Source organism: Macaca mulatta, chromosome 11 (genome assembly GCF_049350105.2).
Source record: "Macaca mulatta isolate MMU2019108-1 chromosome 11, T2T-MMU8v2.0, whole genome shotgun sequence".
NCBI lineage: Eukaryota > Metazoa > Chordata > Mammalia > Primates > Cercopithecidae > Macaca > Macaca mulatta.
Window position 1 is genome coordinate 82,349,168 of NC_133416.1, and position 25,517 is coordinate 82,374,684.

The 25,517-nt window shown below is 37.4% G+C and overlaps 1 protein-coding gene across 3 annotated transcripts in view; it reads right to left on the reverse strand.

Moving 5' to 3' along the window:
* The window catches only part of KCNC2 (potassium voltage-gated channel subfamily C member 2), a 169,998-nt gene extending 145,760 nt beyond the window's left edge, over positions 1-24,238 (reverse strand). For 2 of the 3 annotated variants that reach the window (XM_015152265.3, XM_015152261.3), the window contains exons 1-2: positions 23,708-24,238; positions 21,795-22,500 (exon numbers count right to left, since the gene is read on the reverse strand). In XM_015152265.3, coding sequence (XP_015007751.1) covers positions 21,795-22,481 — 687 coding nt within the window. In that variant the 5' untranslated portion in view covers positions 22,482-22,500; positions 23,708-24,238. Of the gene's footprint in view, positions 1-21,794; positions 22,501-22,679; positions 22,884-23,707 lie in introns of those variants that run through there. The other variant, XM_015152262.3, reaches the window with a different exon arrangement.
* Positions 24,239-25,517: the final 1,279 nt, after the last annotated feature.

The window sequence follows — 25,517 nt, forward strand, 5'->3', positions numbered from 1 at the left end:
AGTGATAACACATGCTACTAAGGTTATGTGATTGATTAGTTTCAGTTATTCAATTTCTATGTATTTTGGAAAACAATATGCTATCATAATTTCTTGTATGTGTTAATTTAGTTATAAATGTTATCGTAGGCTGGGTGTGGTGGTTCATGCCTGTAATCCTAGCATTTTGGGAGGCCAAGGCAGGTGGATCATCTGAGGTCAGGAGTTCGAGACTAGCCTGGTCAACATGATGAAACCTCGTCTCTACTAAAAATACAAAAATTAGCCAGTCATGGTGGCACGCACCTGTAATACCAGCTACTTGGGAGGCTGAGACAGGAGAATCACTTGAACCCAGGAGGTGGAGGTTGCAGTGAGCCGAGATTGCGCCATTGCACTCCAGCCTGGATGACAAGAGTGAAACTCTGTCTCAAAAATAAATAAATAAATAAATAAATAAATAAATAAATAAATAAATAAATATTTTACTGTAATTAAATAAAGAGAATAGAGGTATAATTACAGCGAAGTTACATAATACAAAAGAGTCTACAAATCATACACCTTGGGAAATTTTCTTCTGGCTTCTCTGAGAAGCCTTTTTAGAGTTCTTGAACCATCTGGTGCATTTTGAAGAAATATGGAGGGTTCTCCCTTCCATGCATCTTGTGCCTCTGCACACCACTCCAATCAAAATAATCAACTCATGGAGCATGCACAAACTCAAGCCATTCCCAGTATTGCCCTCTAACAGGAACAAATTTCTATTTATTTCTACGATAATATTTTAAAATATGCATTTTTCCATGTTACAAATATTCTTTTCATAAATATTTTTCAAACTAGAATATTCTATCATGTGGATTGTTATAGTTTACATACATCCTATCTCCTTCTGTTGTAAACTAATGTTATTATTATAAAGTGTTCACTACTATGAAACAATTATTCAAGGGATACTTTTATGCAACAATTAGTTTCCTCATATTTAATAAACTTTCTTTTAATTATTTCCTGAAAGTAAGATTATTATATTGAGAAACAATTTTGCCAATTACATAAACAACAGCATTTCAGCAGACTTCCCCTTGACTGAAAGAAAAACTACCATTAACTTTCATGAAGACATTCTTATTTTCATGACACTTTATTTTTTAGTTGTTGATACCTCTTAGTACATTAGGATGTCATTTAATCAAAACCCTCAAATGTTGTCTTGAATAATGTCCAAACTCAAAAACATACAGTGTTGAGCTAAATCCTTATTTCACCAAATTGATATCTTACATCTCAGTCCTTCAGTTTTACATGGAAAAGTAAATCCAAGTATAATTTTCCCTTTATTAGCCATCTTAACACAGTTACTGCAATGTATTACTCTAAAGTAATGACATTAAAATACACATATCAAAATTCAGATAAACAATTAAATGACCTCTTCCCTCAAAAAAAAACGCCCTAAGAACAGTACTTTACAAAAGATATTCCATGAAACTGGATGTTTTCAGAAAACTGACAAATTTGGAGGATAAGCACTTTCTCTTTTTGTTTTAAATGAAATTTGGGCCGGGCGCGGTGGCTCACACCTGTAATCCCAGCACTTTGGGAGGCCGAGGCGGGCGGATCACGAGGTCAGGACATCGAGACCATCCTGGCTAACACAGTGAAACCCCGTCTCTACTAAAGAATACAAAAAATTAGCCAGGCGTGGTGGCGAGCGCCTGTGGTCCCAGCTGCTCGGGAGGCTGAGGCAGGAGAAAACCCAGGAGGTGGAGGTTGCAGTGAGCCGAGATTGTGCCACTGCACCCCAGCCTGGGTGACAGACCAAGACTCCGTCTCAAAAAAAAAAAAAAAAAAAATGAAATTTGGAAGAGGCTTTCATATACAATGTGTATTGTAAATTTACAAGTGGAGGTAGTGTGTGTGACTCAGTGCCCAAATGGAATTTGGTTTTTATGAGCAATATCTCAAAGAACTTGTGTACTGAAGAACACATTTCTGCTTTAGGAGACTACACCCTTAAGATGGCATTGCCATTATTTAAAACATGTTTGGAAGTCCTCTATTGGAACTGACTTCAAAAGACAATTTACCAAACACTGGAAAATCAGTCTCATTGAATTACAGTTATAGGATATGCTCTTTTGTTCCAACCTTTTTCTTTGTCCCAACATTCTCAGATATCTTCTTTCAACTGTTTGTTCCTCACTTACTGAATTATGGGGAGCTTACAGTAGTGCAGGCTGGCACTGCTAGGGAGGAGAATTATTTGCAGAACAGATATAGTGAAGGCCAAAGAGAGTGATTGTAGGACCCAGTTAAATGTGGTGGCCAGAAGCAACCTTACTTGGCGTATGTTACGGAGCAGACTGTAATTTAAGTTTAATTGCCCATTTACTATTGCCTGTCTGAAAATATCACAAGTCACACCATAAATGTAATAACCTGATGACTACAAATGAAAATTATGAGAACTCAAATTGCCAGAAGTTAAGAATGCATATACAATGTATTTAAAAATATACCTGTAACAAAAAGATGGATTTCTATACAGCACATAAGTAGTTACTGAGTTTTCCTCAGAGTTTTGCCTTTGTGCATAATTACTTAGTAATAATTAAAAGCTCTCTTTTTGTCATAGTCAAACCTTGTTTCATGAACATATACTAGGAACAGACTATCAATATGCAAACAATAGAAGTTGTATAAGCAACAGTAAACACAGAAATAGAAGGTCATTTGAAGTATGTTGGTCCAATAACGTTTTAATGAAAATGCTATGAAATTTCACCCTTTCTTAGCCCTAGGACCACAGAAATCACCTCTGGCAAGGACCCAGCCACGTCTGCTTTGTTCTGTCAGTGTGCTACTGGATGGCCAGAGGAGTTATCTATCTTTATTTGAGCACTAACTGCTTCAAAAATTAGAATTAGAGTTACAGTAGACTCTCTACAGCACCATAAATATGCCTAGTTGGAAAATTTTGTGTACAGGACTAATGCTAAAACAGTGAGAAAGACTGCAATGTAAAACCACCAAAAGCTTCCTTCTGAATTCACTTTAAAACACAATACAGAGTTCTTGGATTTAGCAAATAAAAATAGAAGATCCTTATTGAACATTGGGAATTTCAGGTAAGAAACAATTTTTAGCATAAATGTGAACCAAAACTTAGTATAGATTCTTATATTAAAAATATTTATTTACTATATATCTGAAATGGAAAGTTAATCTGGTATCATACTTTATCTGGCAATATATCTGTAAAAAAATAACAAGGTGGCCAGGCGCGGTGGCTCACGCCTGTAATCCCAGCACTTTGGGAGGCCGAGGCAGGTGGATCACGAGGTCAGGAGATTGAGCCCAGCCTGGTCAACATGTGAAACCCTGTCTCTACTAAAAACACAAAAAATTAGCTGGGTGTGGTGGTGCGTGCCTGTAATCCCAGCTACTCGGGAGGCTGAAGTAGAAGAATCACTTGAATCCGGAGTCGGAGGGTGCAGTGAGCCGAGGTCACACTACTGCACTCACTCCAGCCTGGCGACAGAGTGAGACTCCATCTCAATAAATAAATAAATAAATAAATAAATAAATAACAAGGTGACACACTATAATAGCCCAGGAAATTTAGGACAACAATAAACAACATGGCAAAATACAGAAGGGTTTGTATTAGTCAAAATAACTGTTGAGGAGAATAGTTAAGAGTCGATGATCATAGTAACTTGTGCTCAAGCTCTTGAAATGAAAATAGTGAATATTGACAGGATTAGGGAAATTTTAAAACTCCCTTCAGCTTGAAAGTTAGTTGGTGCAGGCATTGTCTCTGACTAGGGAAATTACATTAGCCAGGAATCAGTCCACCCATAATGTTCTGAAGACTGGGGGCTGCTTTCTAAGAGGGATGAACCTTACTTCTACAACAATATTATTTCTCAGTCATCAGTGTTTTGATAGTTCAGAAGGTGAAGAAAGTTACCACCAGGTTACGTTCTCTAAAACCAGCAGTATAACAGAGGACATGGGGTACTCCTGTGCATTATTCCTTATCATCTGACCACCATTCCAAAGAGTCACAGAACTGAGGGAAGAAAGGGGCTTACAGTTGTTTCCCTTGGAGATGCATCTGTAAGTTGAAGCAGTAGAAGGCTTTGGTGTCTGGCTTACTGAAAAGTGTACTTTTCCACCTAAAAGGCAGTCGATCAGCCAGTCTGTTAGGAAGACACTTCTGTGAGTACCTACTATGTACCAACCTGTGCTAGGCATCAGTAATTAATTAAACCTGTGCTAGGCATCAGTAATTAAACCTGTGCTAAGCATCAGAATTCATTAAACCTGTGCCGGGCTTCAGTAATTCATTACTTGTCTCCTCTGCACCACTTGATCTTTCATTCCCTACACTGCATTCAGAGAAAAGTAGGCAATGGTATCAGGAATGCTGTCTATCTTCATTCTACACAGGGTTCATATCTAATGCAATTACAGTCAAAGCAGCAATAGAGGATTGTCAGCTGCGCTCTGCAACCTATTGGCAAAAAGTACAATTATCTTCAAAACTGTCTTCTATAAACTCGTGGATTTTCTACCTATGAGCCAATGAAAAAGAGGCTCTTCTGTCCCCACCTCTCACCAATGCAAAAATCACTTGATAAATACCACTAGGTATTAGACTAAAGATTTTGAACATTAGCCTACCATTAAGCTTGATATAGTAATAGCTATGAGTTATAGAATGCTCACTTTATGTCAGGTAGTCTGCTATGCACATTAAATATGTTATCTCATTTAATCCTCATAATACCCATTTATGAGGAGGTTTTATTACAAAACTGAAAAAGAAACTTAAATCATCCATGGTCATACAACTACTGTGTTGTAGGGTCATATCCTTTGATTGTCCCATAACTACCTCTCTAGGCCCTCTTTCAATAGCTCCCAGTAGCCCTTTACCTCTGCTCATGCCTATCTTCTTTCAGTTCATTTAATTTTCTTCGCTCTCATCTCTAAGACCTCTATCCCACTAATCATTATTTCTTAAACACCCCTTATCTCCTTTGGCTAAATTCTATTCCTTTACATTTTAGTGTTTTAAGAGTTCAGGAGGTGATGCTCTCAATTAAAGGTTATGCTCTCCTTGGGGCCTTTCCAGACCCAAGATTTTGTTTTGGAGTCTTGTCTGTGCTCACAGCATAGAAATGTTTCTATCCTCTTTGTTTGCCTATACTTTATTATTTCCAAATACTAGATGGCAGATTTTAATAAACAAAATTGTACATCCAAAACTTGTGTACTAAGCTAACTTTCATATGTGAATGCAACAGAAAGATATCCTTGGATATATGAAGACACACAAAAATATATCATATTCAAACTATTTCTTAGTTCCATAAAGAAATTGGAAAATATATAGCATATCACAAAGAGATGTTTCCAAATTGACTCTAGAGAAAATAATTTCAGAAAAGCAGTAGTATATAAGTTTAAATACTATTTCAATCAATAAAAATTCAGTAAGATAACTATACCTATGATTAATATACTAAAAGTAGTAGCTTACTCATATGCCATCAATGGCTAAAGTGTAATGGACTGCAAGATACCATTCACAATAACCACCAGGCATAAAATATTGAGGAATAACATTTAAAATGAACATGTAGGACCTATATAAAGTAAGCTATGAAATTACTTTTTGAGATCTAAAACCAGATTTAAACAAATGAAAAGGTACTATGTTCTTGCCTGTGAAGGTTAAATTAGAAAAAAAAAAAAAAAGAGCCTATATGCCGTCATGGATATAATTATCTTAGAGAAAATGAAATAACTAAACTAAATTTTTAACAGTCTTTGCGGAAAAAAAGAACATTTTCTTCCTCAGGCTATTCAATATTTTCTCAATTTTCCATTGTAAGAATATTTAAATTTATGATTTAAGAAAACTTTTTGTTTTAAAAATAATTTAACTGTAAAGACACCTCATCTTGAAACCACAAATTCATTCTAATACTTTGTTTTGAATATTATAATCTATTTTATAAGTTTATTTCATCTACTATCTCACAATGGTTTTTCCTAAAACAATGTAGATTTACCTAATCTCTATAATATTATAAATGAAGACTTTTTTCATTCTGTCTATTTGCATGACTGCTATAATGTACCTATGCTTCTTTAAACACCTTTCTCAGTCCTGGTATTTGCCACAGCTCAGATGGACTATCTGGGCATAATTTGGTTTTACATGTAATAGTCTTCACAGCATGTGTTTGATGAAGTATATTCTAGATAGAATGTGGAAAAATTCACCTTTGGATATTTCTAATTTATTAAATGAAACAAAATAACAACCGTGTGATAAATAAGAATTCTTTTTTTCCTGCGCTCCTTGTCTAATTTCCTTGCTGCCGCAACATCCATTCTTCAGCATCTTTTCCTAGGACACGGTATCCTTCTGTGAAGGCCTCATTTCCCGGTAATTAGCAGGACAATCAGTGCCATCTATTATTGTTAGTCAGAAGCTTCTCTACATAATGGGGACTTAGCATTTGGTCCCACCGGCGATGTTTCTGTGTAAAAATTTAAAGTACACTAATATGTAAATATTATTCCAACTTAATGGTGTACTTTCTATGGAGACTCAGAGATGTTTGTTAAGCCATCAAAGTGCATGGTTCTTACAAATGTATTCTCAGTGGGTATATAACAAATTAAGTGTCACCATTGTCCGAGTGATCCTTTTCAAGAATTTTTCTTTTACTGTTAGTCTAAAAAGCTTCTTATGGCAATGAGAAAATCACACATTATGCTAGGCTTCTAATTTTCTCAGTAGGATTGTGTATGTATTTGGGGACCAGAATACATTAAAAAGTGGGAAAAGAAGGTGAGCTCAAAGGAAAGAAGAAGCATTGCCTTTGTGGGGAAGAATCATAGAGAAATACATCATTGTAGGCAAGGAAAATCACAGAATTATTCAGATGGTGATAAAAACCTAAGCTTTAGTAATCTATTGCACAAAATGGTGACCATAATAAATAATAATGCATTATATATTTCATAATTGCTAAAAGAGTATATTTTAAGCATTTTCACCACAAAAACTGAGGTGAGAAATTTATTCATTAGCCACATTTAATTATTTTACATTGTAAATATATATCAAAATATCACATTGTACCCTATAAATGTCTACAATTTTTTTAAAACCTAGTAAGAAAATAACCAGACACTGTTCATAACTCTGGGTAAAAACAACAACAACAACAAAATAGTATTCCTATACACAAATTTATAACTATTATGAACAAGAGGCCTATACACATATAGTCAAACTCTAGTTGAAGACAGCAAACTTATCTTCTTACCCAAATGTTATTTAAAATGGTGAAAAATAATCACAGGGATGAAAAGTTATTATTATTGGACTAGAATACTGAGATATAAAGCAAGCAGGATGAAAATAAAGAATATACAGATTGGAAGTGGAGTAATGTAATTCAGTATAGGTACAGGAGAGAGTATTTCTTGGGACTGGTCCTTTTCTTCGCAAAGAAATCCGGAGGAACCTCAAATTCAGAGGCAACATGTACCAGGAGAGGGAGCTGGCTATGGGACAACTGCTTAGGTCTGGAATTTCTTTCAGTGTCTGGCTATAGAATTTGCCCTTAGAACATAGCTAGCAAGAACAGCTCTATAAATAGAGTAGGGAATCAACAGAAGAGAAGACAGTTCTAAATTAGGTATGTTGGTGTGATAAAGAAAAGTGGAGCAAACTCTAAGGTACCTTCGTATTTCCTCAAAGTGCATGGAGCAAAAGAAAAAGGAAAGATAACCCCATATTGACTGAAATGCTCCAAAGTTCTATCTCCAAATAAAACTTCCTTTTTTAGACCTCCACAGTACCCCAATTTGCCCACCTGCTCCTATCCACCCACCCCGAAGGGAATCCTGTGTTCTGCACCATCCTGCCAATCTACCCACAACACACTATATTCACCCAACTCTCTTTCAGAGGAAAAGTTATCTGAAGAGAATCAATAGTATAAAATGCAACAACCAAGACGAACAAATGAAAAAGAAATTTCATAAAGGGACTAGAGTTAATGCCAGAAATAAAATAGAATTTAAAGAATTTTCTAACTAGTATCTTCAGAAAGATTCACAAAGATATTACAGTCATTAAGTTATAATACACAGATATGAAAAAAAAAGAGTAACCAGAAAATAAGAAAGATTCCCTGAATATTGCAAATGTGTTGTCAAAATGGAAAAATTAGGGTACTGGGTTCAATAGTGTCCCTCAAAATTCATGTCTACCCCAAACCTCAGAATTAAATTTTAGCTAATTTAACAATTAGTTAAATCAAAATGGAGCCATACTCGGCTAGATCAGGACATAATCAGGACATAATCCAATTGACTATTGTCCTGATAAGAAGAGAAAACAGAGACCCATACACTGAGGGCAAGGTGAGGCCAGGGGAAGGGGATCATCATGTGAAGATGGAGATGCATCTACAGCCAAGAAACACAAAGAAACTCCAAGAATTGCAACCACCAGAAGCAGGCAGTGAGTCATGAAACAGATTATCTTTTAGAACCAGTAGAAGAAACCAAGTCTGCCAAACTAGCCTCCAAAACTGTAAGAAGATAGGTGTCTGTTGTTTTAAGTCACCCCTTTGAAGTCATTTGGTTGTGGTGATTTGTTATGGAAGCCCTAGGAAATTAACACAGTTAAGTGCTATAATACAATGTCTATAAAATTATGTGGAAACTCAGAGAAAGAAATTAACTGCTTAGGAGGAGGTGTTAAAAAATATTTGATAACCAGAGAATCCATGTCTTATATCCAGGAATGGCAAAAAAAAAAAAAAAAAAATTGTGGTTTGAACACAACTACACTTTTGGCAGTGGAGTTGTAAGGAAAATTACTAGAAGCACAGGTAGTAACAAGGTTCTGAAGAGCCATTCTATGGAATCTTAATATGTACTCAAGGAAAATGGATAAAGTTCTTTTAAAACAAGAGAATGGTGTGGTATGTTTGTGCCTTGGAAGGAATGACTGTCTTGTCTCTGAAGTCACCATCTTCCCAGTTTAATACCTGTTTTCATTTTTGTTTTTCTTCCTCACTACCTTTGCTCTTTCCTCTACTTTTCAACAGTGAGTTTTATGTAAAGCAATTTTCCAAGGAGTATTTTGAACTTCAAAATCACATCATCATTTTCCTTTAATCCTAGTTCAATTCAAATTTCTAGTTTTGGAATCCACATGAACTTCTACATGGGACAGGCAGTTCTGTTTCACAGAAACCATGCAAAAGCTAATATTATTTTCTTGGGTTTTAAATAAAGTAGTAGCAATGTAAAGCCTGTATTTCTTGTACAGAGGATTGCTTATCTCACTAACTTGTTATGGTGGTGAATTACAATAACCAAAAATCTTAACTGGCATACTCAGCATCTAATTTCACAACCATAAACTCTGTGAAGTAGCCTTCTATAATTAAGTAGTTTATACAGAAATATAAAAGAAAAAAATCACAAAATATAATACCAAATATTATAGTGTTAAATCTTGTAAAAGAATAACTAACTACTCATGAGCCAGATACCCAAAACGTAACCACTGAATCTTGAATGAGGAAGAAGTCATAAAGTTTCTCTTGTCCCATAACACAAACAGAAACTAAGGGAACATTCTTGACTTTTCTTGTTGCCTCATTCACTCCTACCTAATTAGTCAAAACTCCTCTTCAACTGTGTCCATTTTACCATTTTACTTCATTCCTCTTCAAGGTTCAATGTTGTCTCCTACCCCCTGTGTTACTTCAGTAACACACTAAACTGTGGCCCCCCTGAAAAACTTACACTCATCTGCTCCAACCCAATCCCCTCTTCAGCTACAAAAGTTTCAGAAAGATATTCCCAATTACAAATCTGTTTGCTGGTGCTCTTAAAATCCTTCACAATCTCTCCACTACCAGCAGAGAAAGACCAGAACTTCTCAAGAGAACTTACCAAGCATTCCCAGCCAACCTCAGGGTCTGTCTGCTGTGTACCTCCCCACCCCTTGCTCAAAGCTCCAGTGGTATTTAATTACTCACAGTACTTCAAACAGGACAAACAGTCCATGCCTTCCTTTCTTGTTGAAACTATTTAGGCTCTTCCCACTGTCTGAAAAATCTATCTCCTCTTCATCCTGTGGTACCAACACAGATAGGAAAATTTTTCCAATGCTAGCAAAGCTGTGTTAACCTCCAAATCACCCTGTGCTCACTTCTACTGCAGATATTATGACATTGCACTATCATCATCCTTTGGTTGTTTTCTTACAATACACTACAAGAGTGTTAAGGGCTGGGAATATGCCTTCACCTTGCCGCTTGGAATATGCCTGATTTATAATGTGTATATTAGATATTATTTTAATTAATTACCATTTAATCATACATGAAATAATTACTTCTACAACTGCCCGGACAGATAGTCATTTAGAATCCACATGAAAAATCTCAGGGAAAGACAACTTATTTCTTCATGAACATTCTAAACACCAGAAAGCCTTCTTAAAGTAGGCTACTATAAACTCCTCACCTCCAGAAACGAGCAATGCTTGCCTCAAAGAATAACGTCCCGGGCCCAGTGGCTCAAGTCTGTAATCCCAGCACTTTGGGAGGCCGAGACGGGCGGATCACGAGGTCAGGAAACCGAGACCATCCTGGCTAACACGGTGAAACCCCGTCTCTACTAAAAAAAAAAAAAAAAAAAAAAAAAAAATACAAAAAAAAACACTCGGTGGGCGAAATGGCGGGCGCCTGTAGTCCCAGCTACTCGCGAGGCTGAGGCAGGAGAATGACGTGAACCCGGGAGGCGGAGCTTGCGGTAGGCCTAGATCTCGCCACTGCACTCCAGCCTGGGCGACAGAGCGAGACTCCGTCTCAAAAAAAAAAAAAAAAAAAGAATAGCAATGATAACGTTAAGAGTAACAATAATACGAACGACATTTCTAGAACCAGGTCTGGATTCTTAACATAAATGTGATCAGTCTTTCCTCGTAGCACTCTACTGAGTCAGACACTATTATTTTCTCCCTGGTCCAGATGAGAAAAAAGGAGGCTTACAGAATTCCCTGAAGAAAAGACAGCAAGCAAGTTGTTGAGTCAGAATTCACATTTAGCATATTCAATCAAGTCCTTAACACTAATACACTAATTTGCTTCCATCTCAAAATCAACTATCAGAAGTCAGCCAGTTAGTTACTTAACTCCTTCACTCTAAGAAGACATGCAATTAAAAAAAACAACTATATAACTTTATTTTTAACTTTTTTCCAAATTCTTCCATCCAGGAAACTCTTTTGAGAGACAACACCTGTTAACATCCTACTGGACTACAGGTAACCAGTTCTAATACTGGTCTAAGCTTGATTTTTCTCTTAATTCGTTGTTCAATTGTATTTGTTTTCTCTGCAGTCGTAGCAGAGTACTGGCACATAGTGAGCAAGTAGCCAACTGTGCTCAAAACACATTCACCTGATCTGAATCATACCCAAATCCCACTGAATTAGGATCTCTGGGGCGAGACCTGATTTGTACAATTTTAGTCATCATCTTAGGTGATTCATAGGCACATCCAAATTTGTGAACTGCAAATTTTAAGTAAACTGATAAAAGAGTATCTATTGCTGTCCTGGACTGAAAGTCTTACATCTAAGCAGGATATCTTGTATATAAGCCCAGCGGTCCCCTCCTTCCCAATTTCCACCCTCCCTGTTCTTTCAAGCCTGTTTTTCTGTCTTTGCCATGTTTCACGCCTTCAGATTTTTTTATTATTCAGTGTTACATGACATGATATTCCCCATTAAGCCTTCATGTTTGCTCCCTATTCCATTGACCTTCCCCTTGATTTTTGGAAAATGCCTACTTATCTTATGGGAGTTAACCAAACTGTCATCTCCTTCGTGTAGGAGACTTGTTTCCTCCTTAACCTGTGTGTCTACACTATATGAATGTCTCTACTATATCACTTAGTGCACTATAACTGTGAATTTATAGTTCTTCTTTTCCTACTGAATACAAGTGTCATGAAGGCAAGTGCCAAATTTTAATCCATTTTGCATTTTGCATTCTTAGAACATAACCTAGTTCTGGCCAACAGTTGAAATTCAATAGTTGTCAACTAAGAGATTCAAAAGCATTAGAAACTTTGACACTTTTTTCTCTCCCAGTTTGTTTAGTTAAAGGAGAATGTACAAACCCTGACAACAACATGCTACTTTATCATCCAATCAATGCAGGCCAAAGTAGAGGAAACACAAAAGACTATATTGATAAAGAAACCCAGCACTGAAGTACAACGTCGAGTGCTCTGGCAACTGCACTTACATCTAAAAAACAAATGTTACTAAGAAATCACCTATGATAGATAAATCAGAGATAAATTGAGTCAATGATGAAAAAATTGAAAAAGAATCAAATTTTTTAAAACATTCACTAAATTTTTAAAAATCTAGCAATTGATAGCATGTGCATACTACAATTAAGAATTAAACAGTAAATTTATAGAAAAAAATAAGGCAATTAATTAAAGACAACCCTGCTTTTGCATCAAGTCTAATCATTTTTGAATGTCATTAAAGCCTAATAATACATTAAAATATGTTTGATCCTGTTAGTTTGCTTAAATTCTATATTTCTAGCATTGCACTCTAAGTATTAAATTGCAGTCAACATTATGTGCCTGGGAATTAAGCATAAGTATACAGCATGCAAATGATACAAATATGAAAGTTGCTCAACTTTGATGTATCCACGAATTATTTTAGATAATAGTGATAGGTTCATTCAGACCTAAAGTTATAATATATTTAAAAAATTAAAGATAACTGCTAGTTTAGATTCTGTTTGTACAGACAAAGGCCAGTTAATGTTCTATTCTGCCCATTTCCTACTCAGTCTACTTGGTTGCATTAGAGCATTCTAGTAACTCATAATATTCCTCTCATTGCTCCCAAAAGAAGCCTAAAAGAGAGAAGCAGAACAACTTAAATGATAAATCAAACTGTAATAACTGTATTGTTATGCTTTCCTAAATACCAGTTTTGCTACTTTTATCTAAAAATTAATACATCAACATCAGTAAGGAAGCTTGTTACTGCAATGATTATTATGCCATCATTTCCGGTACAATTATTATACAATATTCACTTTTAGCAAATAGCATTTAATCCTAAGTCAATAAACTTAAAAGCACCAAAATCAAGAACCCCATATCTGAATTTCTATTCTATAATTTGCAAGCATAGACACAAATTTTACGTAAATTCTGAATAATATCTGGCCCTTTCAAGGAGACCAAAATGATCAAAAAAACTCAAAAAAATGAATTTATATGGATCCAAATAGTTTTTGCTTAAACATAATTTATAAACATGTAATCTTACAGAGTCAATTAACATTATTTGAATATATGGACAATGTTATTTAAATCACTACATTTTATAAAAGATATCTTTGCATTTTATTATTTACTAAACAATTTTAAAATCCTAGATAAAATATTGGTATAAAATAAGAGAATTTATGCAACCAAAAGTTGATTATTTTTTCTATCTTGGTCTTTCATCGTAGAGACAACTCAAAGGAAAACACCTTTCACTGCTAAGACTAAGTTATAGAAAAAACTGTCGAGAAAGACTATCTTTGCCTTTGCTCCAATTTTTAAAGATGTCTACAGCACAGTCAGATATTGTTAAAGAATGGCAAAGCTCTAAGATTTGATAGCACACCAACCAAGGGCTTCAAACAAAGAATGAAGAAGACACTACTTAAGTGTCTGCATGAGATTTTCTGGACACATACAGCATTGAGGAAGTGTCAGTTTAGCAAGATGTTGGTATTATTATCAACTTTCAGGAAATTACATGACTTCCAGTCAAGCAATTGCAGTAATTATGGAGTATTTTTACCCAACGTTATCCATAACATTTTGCCCCAAGTTCTTCTGTTTTGATTTCTATAAAATGTATTATCTGGGACGCTCCCAAATTATAACATTGCTTTACATTTCCATTACACTATATTTGGCTTACTGTTCATTAAAGAATGTTCAGGGAAATTGTTTTTTCTGTATTGTATTTACTGACCTTACAACAACATTTAACTTTGTTTGCAGATCTCCAATAGCTCTAAACGCTTTTCTCTTCAATTCACCAGTTATCCCTGGGAAAACCCACCATGACCTGGTTATTTACATTTGAGAAGATGATGTTCTATTGCCAATAGGTTGAACCAGTGTTGCATTAAAAATAAATAAATCGAACAAGAGTAGAAAAACATATTATAAAAGACATATACACAAAAGGGTCAAAGGAAAAATAGGTATCTTATTTCTTAATTATCTATATCTTCTGGCTCAGCTTGGGAGGTAGGCTCCCGCAGATCTTCTCATTATTACGAGCTGAAGGGGAAAAAGGGGGTTAAGTGCATAAGCATGTTAGTTTTAAGGCTTTAAAGGAAGTAAGACAATAACATGTAAAACTAGTGGAGAAGGCAGCAATGGAAGACTGCAACTGGAAGGAAATCTTGAAAATAAGGCAAATCCCTAAAATAATGACAAATTTCTGATATTGTTGAACAGTAAGACATGGAAGGGGTCAGAGCCTATCCTTCCTAACAGTCTTGCTGCTTCCCAACAGCTAAAGTTTGTGTATTTAGTGTTAAACACAGTATAAACTAAGCAATCAAAATTGAATAGGATGAACACTTAATCAGAAATCACAAGATCTAAATACTAGCCCTGCCATTGTCACTAACTTGTCATGGCTGAAACATGTCAGTTGTCTCCTCTGTGAATCGAGGCAGTCGTGCCAGATGATTGCCAATTTTCTTCCAGTTCTAATCAGCATAAACGCCAGAAGTCTGTCACATATTTCTTCATCAATTTCACTAATATAAAATATATTTTGGACACACATAATAACATGCACACATGCACTTCTCAATCAAAACTTTAAGTTATATTCCCACAAGTCGATCCCATATCTTACCCACATGCAAATTTTACAAATATATTCCCTGAGTATGTATCTGTATTATAACAGTGAATATATATTCTTTTTATGTAGATACATATACCCTAAAATAGAAAAAATATTTTCTCAAAAGAGAAATATGGAGCACTATACACTATACATGCACATTCATTTTAAATACTCTTCACTAGTCAGCACATTAAAATATATCTTAATGAACATATGAACTTTATGAACAAAATATAATTTTAACTTAAGAAGTGTGCTAGACAGCACACTATTTTCTATGTCTATTCTGATAGAATGGGTTATGAAAGAGATTAGAATTGAATAATTTGACACTATTTTGTAAACACTTAAATGTGTTAGACATAGTGTAAGTCCTCAAGAGAATAAGACTATCCCTTTTATATAAAATATGAAAAGGGGGAAAACATGGTGTTGTTGACAAGATACTTTTCAAGTGAAAATAAGACTGAGATTATCTAATCGGTTACCCTTGCAGGTGGATGGATATACACCTGCACTGAATCTTAGACCTAAGAAATGACAGAGCCGATCATCTTTATGGGTTTCATGCCAGAGCCACAGCAAAATGATTTCCTGAGATCAATATGTGGTTGAGAGAAAGCTGTTTTCAATGGAAACAGGAAGCTGGGAGCTAACCTGTTTCTATGGTAACCACAGCAGTAGCTACCCAACAGCTGTAAGGGGAAAAAAGGGCAGAAAGTTACAAATGAAAATTGAAACAAAACAAAACAAAAAAAGATTCTGGTTTACCTTATTAGTGTGATGGTCCTTGGAGTGCAATCAGAATGGGCATGAACATGTTGTCCCTTCCTCTTTCCCCCAGAATCTTTAGCAATAACTGTCTTACAAACCTCAACATTTTAGAGCTGAAAAGAACTTTAGACACTATCTAGTCCAATGTGTCATCTCAATGTTTGTGTTTTATTTTTCAGAATAAAGCAAAGGAAATCAAGATTCAGGAAGATGAAGTAAATTCTCCAAGGTCACACAACTAGTGTTGAAATCAGTGCTGGAGCGTAGGTCTCATAGGTCTCAATCGTTTTTCAATTCTTTTTCCATGTAATATCCAGTCCTGCTCTGTTCTCCTCCCAACACTCACATTCTATTCACTTTCCATGAAAATATTGACTACACAGTGTTGAGATTATTACCATCCCTCAACCTACACGGAAGGCAAAAAAGTAGTGCTTTTCTGTCTTAAAAGAATATCTTGACTGCTCTTATGAATATAAAGAAAAGCCCTTCATATTTCAACCAGAATTGAATTAAGTTTATGGAATATATTGGTGATAATTTTTTGGACTATTTTGCCACTGTATATTTTCTTCTACAGATCTGTGCTTATCTTTAATGCTCTTTACTATTTTATTTAGACACATTTCTAAAGGTTCTCACAATAAAAAGAATATATGACTCAGAAGTTCAAAGAATACAAGACTTGAAAATCACATTTACTTTACTTGTTGTAGTAAAAATTGATGGTAATAATAAACATTTTCAAATGGGAAACTACAAAAAGGTTGATCTATACCTTCCTTTTCAGTTATTTTGAAAATAAGCTCACTGACAAAGATAAAAACTTTCCTTGTCTTTTATTTAATTTTGTCAACTCAGTTCTACAAATGAGCTCTTAGCAAAATATTAGAGAAAAAGGTCATACCTAATTTATCCAAGTACATTCACTTTTTGCACACCTAATGTCCAGCCATAAATCAGGTCACCTCATGTGTATATTACTAGTATATATATTTAATTGGCAATTAAATTTACTTGATTATTTTAGTGATCAATTAAATCAGGTACTCTCTGATTCTATCCAATGCTCAGAATACAAGCATAAAATTAAATTTATTTATAAACCTTTTAACTAGTGGCCCTGAAAAGGTGAAAAGACACTTAAATGCTTAGGTGGAAAGTGCAAACACACTGTACTATTATAGCAGACTCGTTTGATGAATATGAAGTTTGAGTATGCATTGTCATGTGGTTGGTCATGACTTGTAATTAAATGGAAATAATAAAATAAACTTGTCCACACACCCAAATAGTTCAATTGTTGTTTGATATAAGTACAGTCTTCATTATATTGTAAGGAGAGAGCCTGTAAGTCATTATGAAAACAGAAAAATAAAGAATTAAAGATCCTAATATTTTGTAATAAAATAAAGACCAATAATACCTTAACATCATCATTTCTAAAAGGAATATTTTACTGCATGTGTCAGGCAATATTCCTATGTGAGATCTTTTTTTTTTTTTTTGAGGAAAATTCATTTTTAACACCTCTAGAATTTTATTTACCGTAATCTTGTTTTTTTTATTTAATAGATAATGCCTTTAGGAAATATTTTATTATAAATAGAGAGGTGAGCTCACTGAAGGCAAAGGACTGTATCTTCTCCATGCATTCCCAGTACTTTTCATAGTTTCCAGTCTACAGTGACTACATAATCAATATTCATTGAATAAATGAATTTTCTAAAATTTTAATAATTGACGATATTTTATGAATAAGTTATACTTAGCCATTATTTAATTAGAACCACTCTTACCAAACAAGACTTAATATATTTTCTTCCTTTAATCTTAATACATCATTCAAATTGTTCCTATACCTTATTATAATTTTTAAAAATCAAGTGCTACATTTAATACTAGCAAATATTTATTTAGATCATTTCTTTCTTGTTTTGTTTTGTTTTGTGGCAAGAGGAAAAAGTGGCCCATACAAAGTAAATGAAATATTTGCAAATTTGAGTCTAATGCTAGAAATTAAAATTTCCATGTTAATGGCTTCTAAGGAGTATGTTTTAGCAATGCTGTAGAAATAATCTATAATGCTAATAACGTGAATATTTTCAAGATTTAAAAAAGTATAGATTCACTATCATAATCCATGTATGATTCAGAAGGATTGTATATGATATACAACCCATATTGTATTTCAACAATGGTAAATGAGATAAAGGTCAGGGGAATGTTTGTGAAAGAGCTAGAAACATATCAAAAAGCCAACATCTTAAATGGGGTTCCATGGCAGTTATTATTTTGTTTTTCCTTTTCTAAAATGTGCTTTAAAAGTAAAAAACAGAAGATCAAGTAATCAAAGATATGCATAAATCACCAAGGAAGAGCCAACACTCTAAAACAGAGCTGAATTCAATTATCTCCCCCACCCTACTAAAAAGTAAGTGAAAGAAGAGAAAGAGAAACTTATAACTGCTCTCAGCAGTTTAATATTCCAACAGATTCTTCAAAATTGTCTTTCATTTTAGTATTTTGTCCTTATGTCATTTTTAAAAACTTCTAAAAATCTAGAAACTCTATCAAGGAATTTCTGCCTGGTGCCCGTCCTCTTATATATGATACATTCTTCAAGGGAAAGCACATAGAAGCTTTACCTTTTTCCAACACTTACATATTAAATTGAAAATATACAGTGCATCACATTTTTACAAGTATATGTATGCATCCTTGCTTTTTACTATTTGTAAATATCACTCACTAGTATCAACAAAATAACCTCTCATTATTTTCCTGATCTCATTTTCTCCACAACAGGTTTCCATGACAACTTATATTTGAATTTTTATAAACTTCTATTTTTAAATACTATTCTTAAGAATAAAAGCTTCAATGTATAAGATATAAACTTATTTACCAATTGAAATAGAACAATTTAGACCCCTCAAATATGTATTTATTTAATAAATTAAAAATCATAGAGGAGAGGGACATGCCAACCAAAAGAGAAGGCAAAAATGCAGGGTTGCAAAATCCAATTAATTATTCAGTTCCTATCACCATTGTTTTTGTCTGTCATTTAAATCATAAAAGTTACAAACAAAGCACATCTATTATATAACTGATCTAATCTTTTCAATATTGGAGAAAAAAGAAAATTGTGAAACAAGTATAATGAGTTGAAAAGGGAATTCAGAGAGTTAAAATTTTTCATGTCAAACATTTCAATAAAAGATGAGCTAATGTTAAAAAGTAAGAGTGTTTATAAAACTTCAAATACTTCTATTAAGACTGAGACTCATGATAATAAGACAACTGAAGCAAACCACTTGATAATTATTTTATGTTTCCTCAAATTGTGTCCATGCAAAATATAATTTCAACTTGTGGCCTCCACATGTAACTCTATTTTTCAAACTAGTCAGATAACATTGTCAGGTTATCATCTTAACTAAAAGTGCTCAGGAAAAAATATTAAGTCACTTTTAAGTAGAATGATGACTTACGATTACCTTTTTTTAGCCAACCCCTAACAATTTGAAGAGATTTCCCTGAAGACAAGACTCACAAAAGAAAGCCAAACATTAAACACTGACTGGTCAATAAAAATGGAAAGTTCAAACAGGATTCTTTTTAAGAAGTTAATTCAAGTCCCATATTTTTATTCTACTGTTGGGTGGTAAAGGGTAAAAATTCTAGGAGCGAAAGTCCTGGAATACACATATTTTAAAACTCATAGATGACCTTTCAAAGTTAGGATTCTAGTGAATGTCTTATGCCGCATTAAATCTCAAGAGCAATGTGATCTGCAGAGATTTCACAATCCAGTCCAGTTATAATCAGTAGTTTTGTTAGAAAGGGCCTGAGGAGAGAGTCATGAGACCTCTGGGATAATTTTGGCTTTGCTATTAACTTGATGTATAACCTTGGCCATCACTCAGCATCTGCAGTCTTCATTTTCTTCATCTACAATATAAAGGGTCTTGACTAAAAGTGACCTCAAATAAATTTTTCAGGTCTATGATTCTTAGCTGATTCTGTTTCTACTTGCTCTTTGACCTTGTTTCAGTCTCAATTTTGGTGTATTCTTTTCTCACCTAAAACAGATGCAGATCAAAGCCTCAATATTATTATAATGAAATATCATAATAAATGTTTTTTAAACACACAGTTTTCAAGTCAATGCTTTATCCTTTTGACCAATAATCTATAGAATCAAATTTCATGGCAATGATAAAAGTTGAACACCTTCTTAAAGTTTTTGCTATGCAATCTGGCCTACAATAAAATGTATTATGTTACCATAAGGAAAAATAATAAAACATTCTGTCCTTTTGTAGCACATTATCTGGAAAAAGGAATCACACGATGGGCCTGAAAACAAATTCAGATTATCCTTTTAGCCACCAAATGGAAAGAGCTCTATAACACTCAGCTGGAATCCAAGAAACACAGATGCACAGATGTAATGGTCATGAGCCTGTGGTTTAATTTAAATAAATATGCACTTGGGGTTTTGTTTGGTTGATTTAGTTTTTTTTTTTTTTTTTTTTTTTTTTTTTTTTTTTTCCTGAATGCCAACTCTGTTGTTGAATTTATGGCATGGCCTGAAAAAAAAAAAAAAAGCATTTCCAAGTTGAAGCTATTAATTCTATGTTCAATTATGTGTATGTAGGCATGCTAGAATTTATGTATGCATTTAAATACCAAATCTAAAAGAGTAGCAATGCTTTAAATTGTCTCTTTCATATTCTATTTCACATTGTAAACAAAACACATCCACAGACTTCCAAAGTGTTATCAGAAGCACATCTTCTGACAAATTAGTAGATAGCTGCATAACATCTCAGATGCAGACACTTCTGACATACAGAGGAAGAAAATAATGAAGATAGAGCCAAAGTAAAGTTGGGAGAATTCCCATTCTGCCCATGGGGTGCGTTTTCTGGGTGTCAGAAGCAAACCAGACACGTGCAGTTGCAAAGATTTAACCAAATGCAGTACTTTGTTCTCACATGTAATTAAAAACCGTTCACATACTGTGTAATTTGTGGTTATTTATATGTCTTTATTTCCTTTCCACCAGAGAAACCATTATTGGTTACTTTTATAATCTCTTCATGAGATTTTGAAGAATTAATTGGGAGTGTCAAGGATTAAAGTTGACCTGTCATTTATACTAGAACCCAAAAAAGAACACTGAGGCTGGAATCACAATATTAAAATTAAAATAATGTTTGTTCCTATCTTAATTATTCAGATTTACAGAACTAGGATCACCAAAGTGGTTAATGGGTTAATGTATGTTCAACCTGTAAGGATCAGAGATACAACCCAAAGAGAAAGGGACCAGGCTCAAAATCCCCTGTGTAAGTGGGCTTTCTGGTCAACTCACGGACACAATCCTAGTATTCATCTCCCCTGGAAAGTGACAGGCCCAAACAACGTTCTGGAGATTCTCTTTACAAAATAAACCTCCTGGCAAATCTTTCCTCCCTCCATCTCCCCAGTCACATAGATATATTCCATTTCCCCTTCCTCTGTCCTCAGAATCAATCCCTAATTTGAGCACTGCTCTGGGTGAGTCAGACGTGAAGGGGCCAAACTGAAAATGTCAAATAGGGATGACCAGGAGGCCAGAAAAGAGATCTTAGCTACAGGAAAAGTTAGAACAAAGGAGTGAGAGAGAAATTCGAGATGAATCCTCATACCCGTTTCAGGACAAGGTCCAGAAGACGTGCACAGAGAAGTCGACATTTGCCCTGTAGGTCCCATCTGCTAAAGTAAATCCGTTTGAGTTGGGAGAAGAGGAGGAGAAACATGGTACTGGGTGGGATGGTGGCCAGGGTCCCTGGGTTTACCCTGCAAAGGATGAGCCTCTAACAGCATCGCTAGGAAGTCCCGGGTCTCTTCTACCCCCATCCCTGAGGCCCTGGGGTGGAAAAGAACAGAAAGTTGGGGAGGGAGTTGGGAGAAGTTGAAGCAGCAGGGAAGGGGTCGATTCTGGCCTTACCCTGGCGGCTCTGGACGAGTAAGGGTCTTCGAAGAGGGCCCACATGCGGGGCTGCAGCCTCCTCCAGCGGCCAGATTTGCCGTCTGGGCCCCCGAGCCCCGCCGCGTCCTCGATGCCTAGCCTCTTGGCCGCCAGGTCCTCATCGTCGCCGGGGTCGCCGCCAATGAGGTCGGGGGTCTCGAAGATGTCCAGCGCCTCCTCGGCGTCGCGGTGCTGCCGGTAGGTCATCCAGCAGCAGGGCTCCACGTCGGTCTCGTCGATGCCCCAGAAGGCCAGCTCCTCCTCGAAGAGCGGCCCGCACACGTCTGCGGGGCAGTGCAGCTTGCCGGTGCGGTAGTAGTTGAGCACATAGGCGAAGACGCCCGGGTGCCGGTCGAAGAAGAACTCTCGGCCGCCCCCGGGGTGGTCGCTGGCCCTGCCGCCGCGGGAACTGCAGTTGCCCGCGCCGCCCTCGAAGCAGCCGCCTGGCCCGGGGGACAACGGGGGCGCTCTCGGCGGCGGCGACAGTGGAGGTGGCGACGGCTGCAGCTTGTCGCCCGCCGTGGTCAAGCAGTCGCCCGGGGGCTCGGAGGAGGCAAGAAGGGCCAGGCGTGTTCCAGGCAGGGTCTTGAGGGTGCTGCGGTAGGTTTCGTGCCGGGTACCCCCGACATTGAGGATCACCCTCTCGTTGTTCTCGATCTTGCCCATCTCTGTGACTCAGACATGACTGGGGAAAGGCAAACACAGCGCCGAGTTAAAGATCCTGGCAGTCAAAGACACACCAAGACCCCCACCACCAACCCAGAGCTAGTCCCGGGATGCAGGGTTGGCAGACAGGCATGGGGCAAGGGACCCTCCCCCGGAGGGGATCAGCGTCCAGCGTTGTCCCCGCCTCTTGCATCACACCTTTCCCAGGTTTCCAGAGAACTACGGAGACAGCAGTCCAAGTCTTTGTTGACCTTTCATGACACCGTTTCCCTTGCCTCCCGCTTTCCTTTTTTTGGCTCTGATCTCTTCTCCTTCATCTTTTCACCTTCCACTCTTCCTCTTTTCTGTTCCCTCTCAAGTCCAACCTGCTCCCAGCCCCTAACCCCCTCTCTGCCTCCCCAAACACCCTCTCCCTCCCTCTAAGCCTACTTTCTCCCCCTCCTTTGCCCCATTCTCTCCTCCTCCCCTGGTTGGCTTCTCACTCCCACTCTCCAAGACCCTCCTCTTTCTCCCCTTCCCCTAGCCTGGATTCAATTTCCTTAGGCAGGGGGTTTTCCTCAGGCAACTTGACAGTGTTGGGTGAGAGCACACCCTCTCCTCACCCTGTGAAGAGCCCCTATTCCACACCCACCCTAGGTCAACCCCAGACCCCTCGCTACTCCCTAGCGCTCAGGCAGTGCCTTCTACGCAACCTGTTCTAGGTTCACCTCTACACTTGCTCACAGACCATGCAAAAAGACCACGCAGAAGTCAGAGAAAAAAAAAAAATCTCTGCTGTTGCTTTTCACCTAGGAGACCTCTGACTTACTTCCTTATTCAATTTCCTTTTCACATTATTATTATTGTTGTTGTTGATATTATTATTACTTGGGAAAGGAAACAACTAACTAGGATCCATCTTTAAGAATAGAGGTGATCAGTGCCTCCCACCCATCCCCCTTCCCAAGAAAAACAAATCCCTTAAGGGGTGGAGGGTGGGGGATTTGCTTTCTAGGAGGGGCGAGGCTCGGGGGGAAAGCTGCTTGGAGGCACACCCCCTGGGTCCCTGATGTGGAAGTCTCGCTGACAGTGTCCCTGTTTCCAGCCTCCCAGCCACCTCTCCCCAGGGCTTCATCTCTACATTTCTATTGCGGAAAGGCGGAGCAGGGGGGATGCCTGCCTGCAGGGTCAACAAGCCCTTTCCAGGAAATGCCCCCTTTCACCACCCCCACCCCATTTCCAGATACCTTAAGGAGACCGAGAGAAAAGTGGTTTTGCTTTGGTTTCCGAGTGGACGAGGTTCTCTGGGCAGCAGGACTGAGTCTTGGCGCCCAGCTGAGCCGCCGTTCTCCGACGAGAAACTACTTGTTGGCGTTTTCCGGATTCAGGTGATTGAGCCGCTTCTCTGGGCGCTGGGGTGGGGGACAAAGCCCCCGCCGGCCGCCGGCCGCGCTCCCCGCCTTCATTCTGTGATCTGCGGATTTGCCAGTCGCCAACCTCCGCGCCCAGAGTCACCATCGCGCAGGGTTGGGCAAACCATGGAGCTCTGGGCGGGTCCAGCCGGCACTGCCCGACCCCACCGGGAGCGGGCAGATCGGCTGGCCGTGAATGGAGCGGAGACTGGCCGGAGGTCAGGAGAGCTCACCACTTGAAGGTGAAGTCGCCCTGCTCCGATTCCATCTGCAGATTTTGTTTCTCCCCCAAATCAGCCGCTGCTGGAGCTGTCCCTTCAGCACCACTCGCCGTCAACCTCCCGCCGTCAGCCAAAGCACAGAGCTGGGGAAAGGGTGGGTGGGTCTGGAGAAGCTATGTTGTACCAACCAGGTTCACATATTTTTCTTCTGTGAAGCTCTGTCTCCACCCTCTCTGGAGCTTCTGCCTGCCTTATTTACACCCTACTCTCCACACCCTCTCTCTCTCCCCCCCACCCCTTGCCATGCCCCACCCCTCCCAACAAGTGAGAGAATCTAAAACCAATTGCATTTTTTTTTTTCTCAATGACAGCTGACCGGAGAGAGAGGTGTACTTACAGGTGACAGTAAATATTGTTTCTTATGTCTTATGCATGCCTCTGGCTTGCTTTTTCAAATCAAATGTCCGTCTCTAGCCACCACACCACTGTTATCTAAAGCAAAACAAGTTTTAGAAGTTTATCCCAGAAAGATAATGCTTTACAAAGTACAAGTTCCAGTTTTTTTGTTTGTTTGTTTTATTTTGTTTCATTTTGTTTTTTTGTCTGAAGCTGAAGAGAAAAGCCACAGATACCCAAGTATCCAAGTAATTCTCTAATAAGCCAATTTCACCCTTTCTCAAGTTTTCATTTCCCCTTGTATTAGTGTGCTCGGGCTGCCATAAGAAAGTATGACAAATTGGGTGGCTTAAACAACAGAAATATATTGTCTCATGGTTCTGCCAGTTTCAAATACAAAATTAAGATGTTGTTAGGGTTGGCTTCTTCTAAGAGTTTTGGAGGAAGAATATGTTCCAGCCCTCTCTCCTTGGCTTATAAATAGGCATCTTCTTCTTGTGCCTCTTCTGACTATTTTCTCTCCATGCATACCTGTCTCTGTGTCCAAACATCCTCTTTTTATAAGGATATCAGTTATATTAGATTGGGGCCCACCCTAAATGATCCCATTTCAACTTCACTATCTCTATAAAGATTCTATATCCATATAAGGTTACATTCTGAGGTACTGAAGGTTAGGACTCCAATACAGCTTTTATGAGGGGAAAGGGCACTATTCAACCTATAACAGGCCTCATCACCAAACAGATCATGTGCGTGTGTGTGTGTGTGTATCTGTGTGCATATTCCAAGAAAGAAAAAGAAAGAAGAAAGAAAGAAAGAAAGAATGAAAGAAAGAAAGAAAGAAAAGAAAAAAGAAAGAAGGAAAGAAAGAAAGAAAGAAAGAAAGAAAGAAAGAAAGAAAGAAAGAAAGAAAGAAAGAAAGAAAGAAAGAGAAGGAAGGCAGACACTATTCTACAGGCATAATTTGTTAGAATTGAAGTCCACCCACCCAGTAGGGAAAACACCAGGTCCTCTGTGGAAGAATA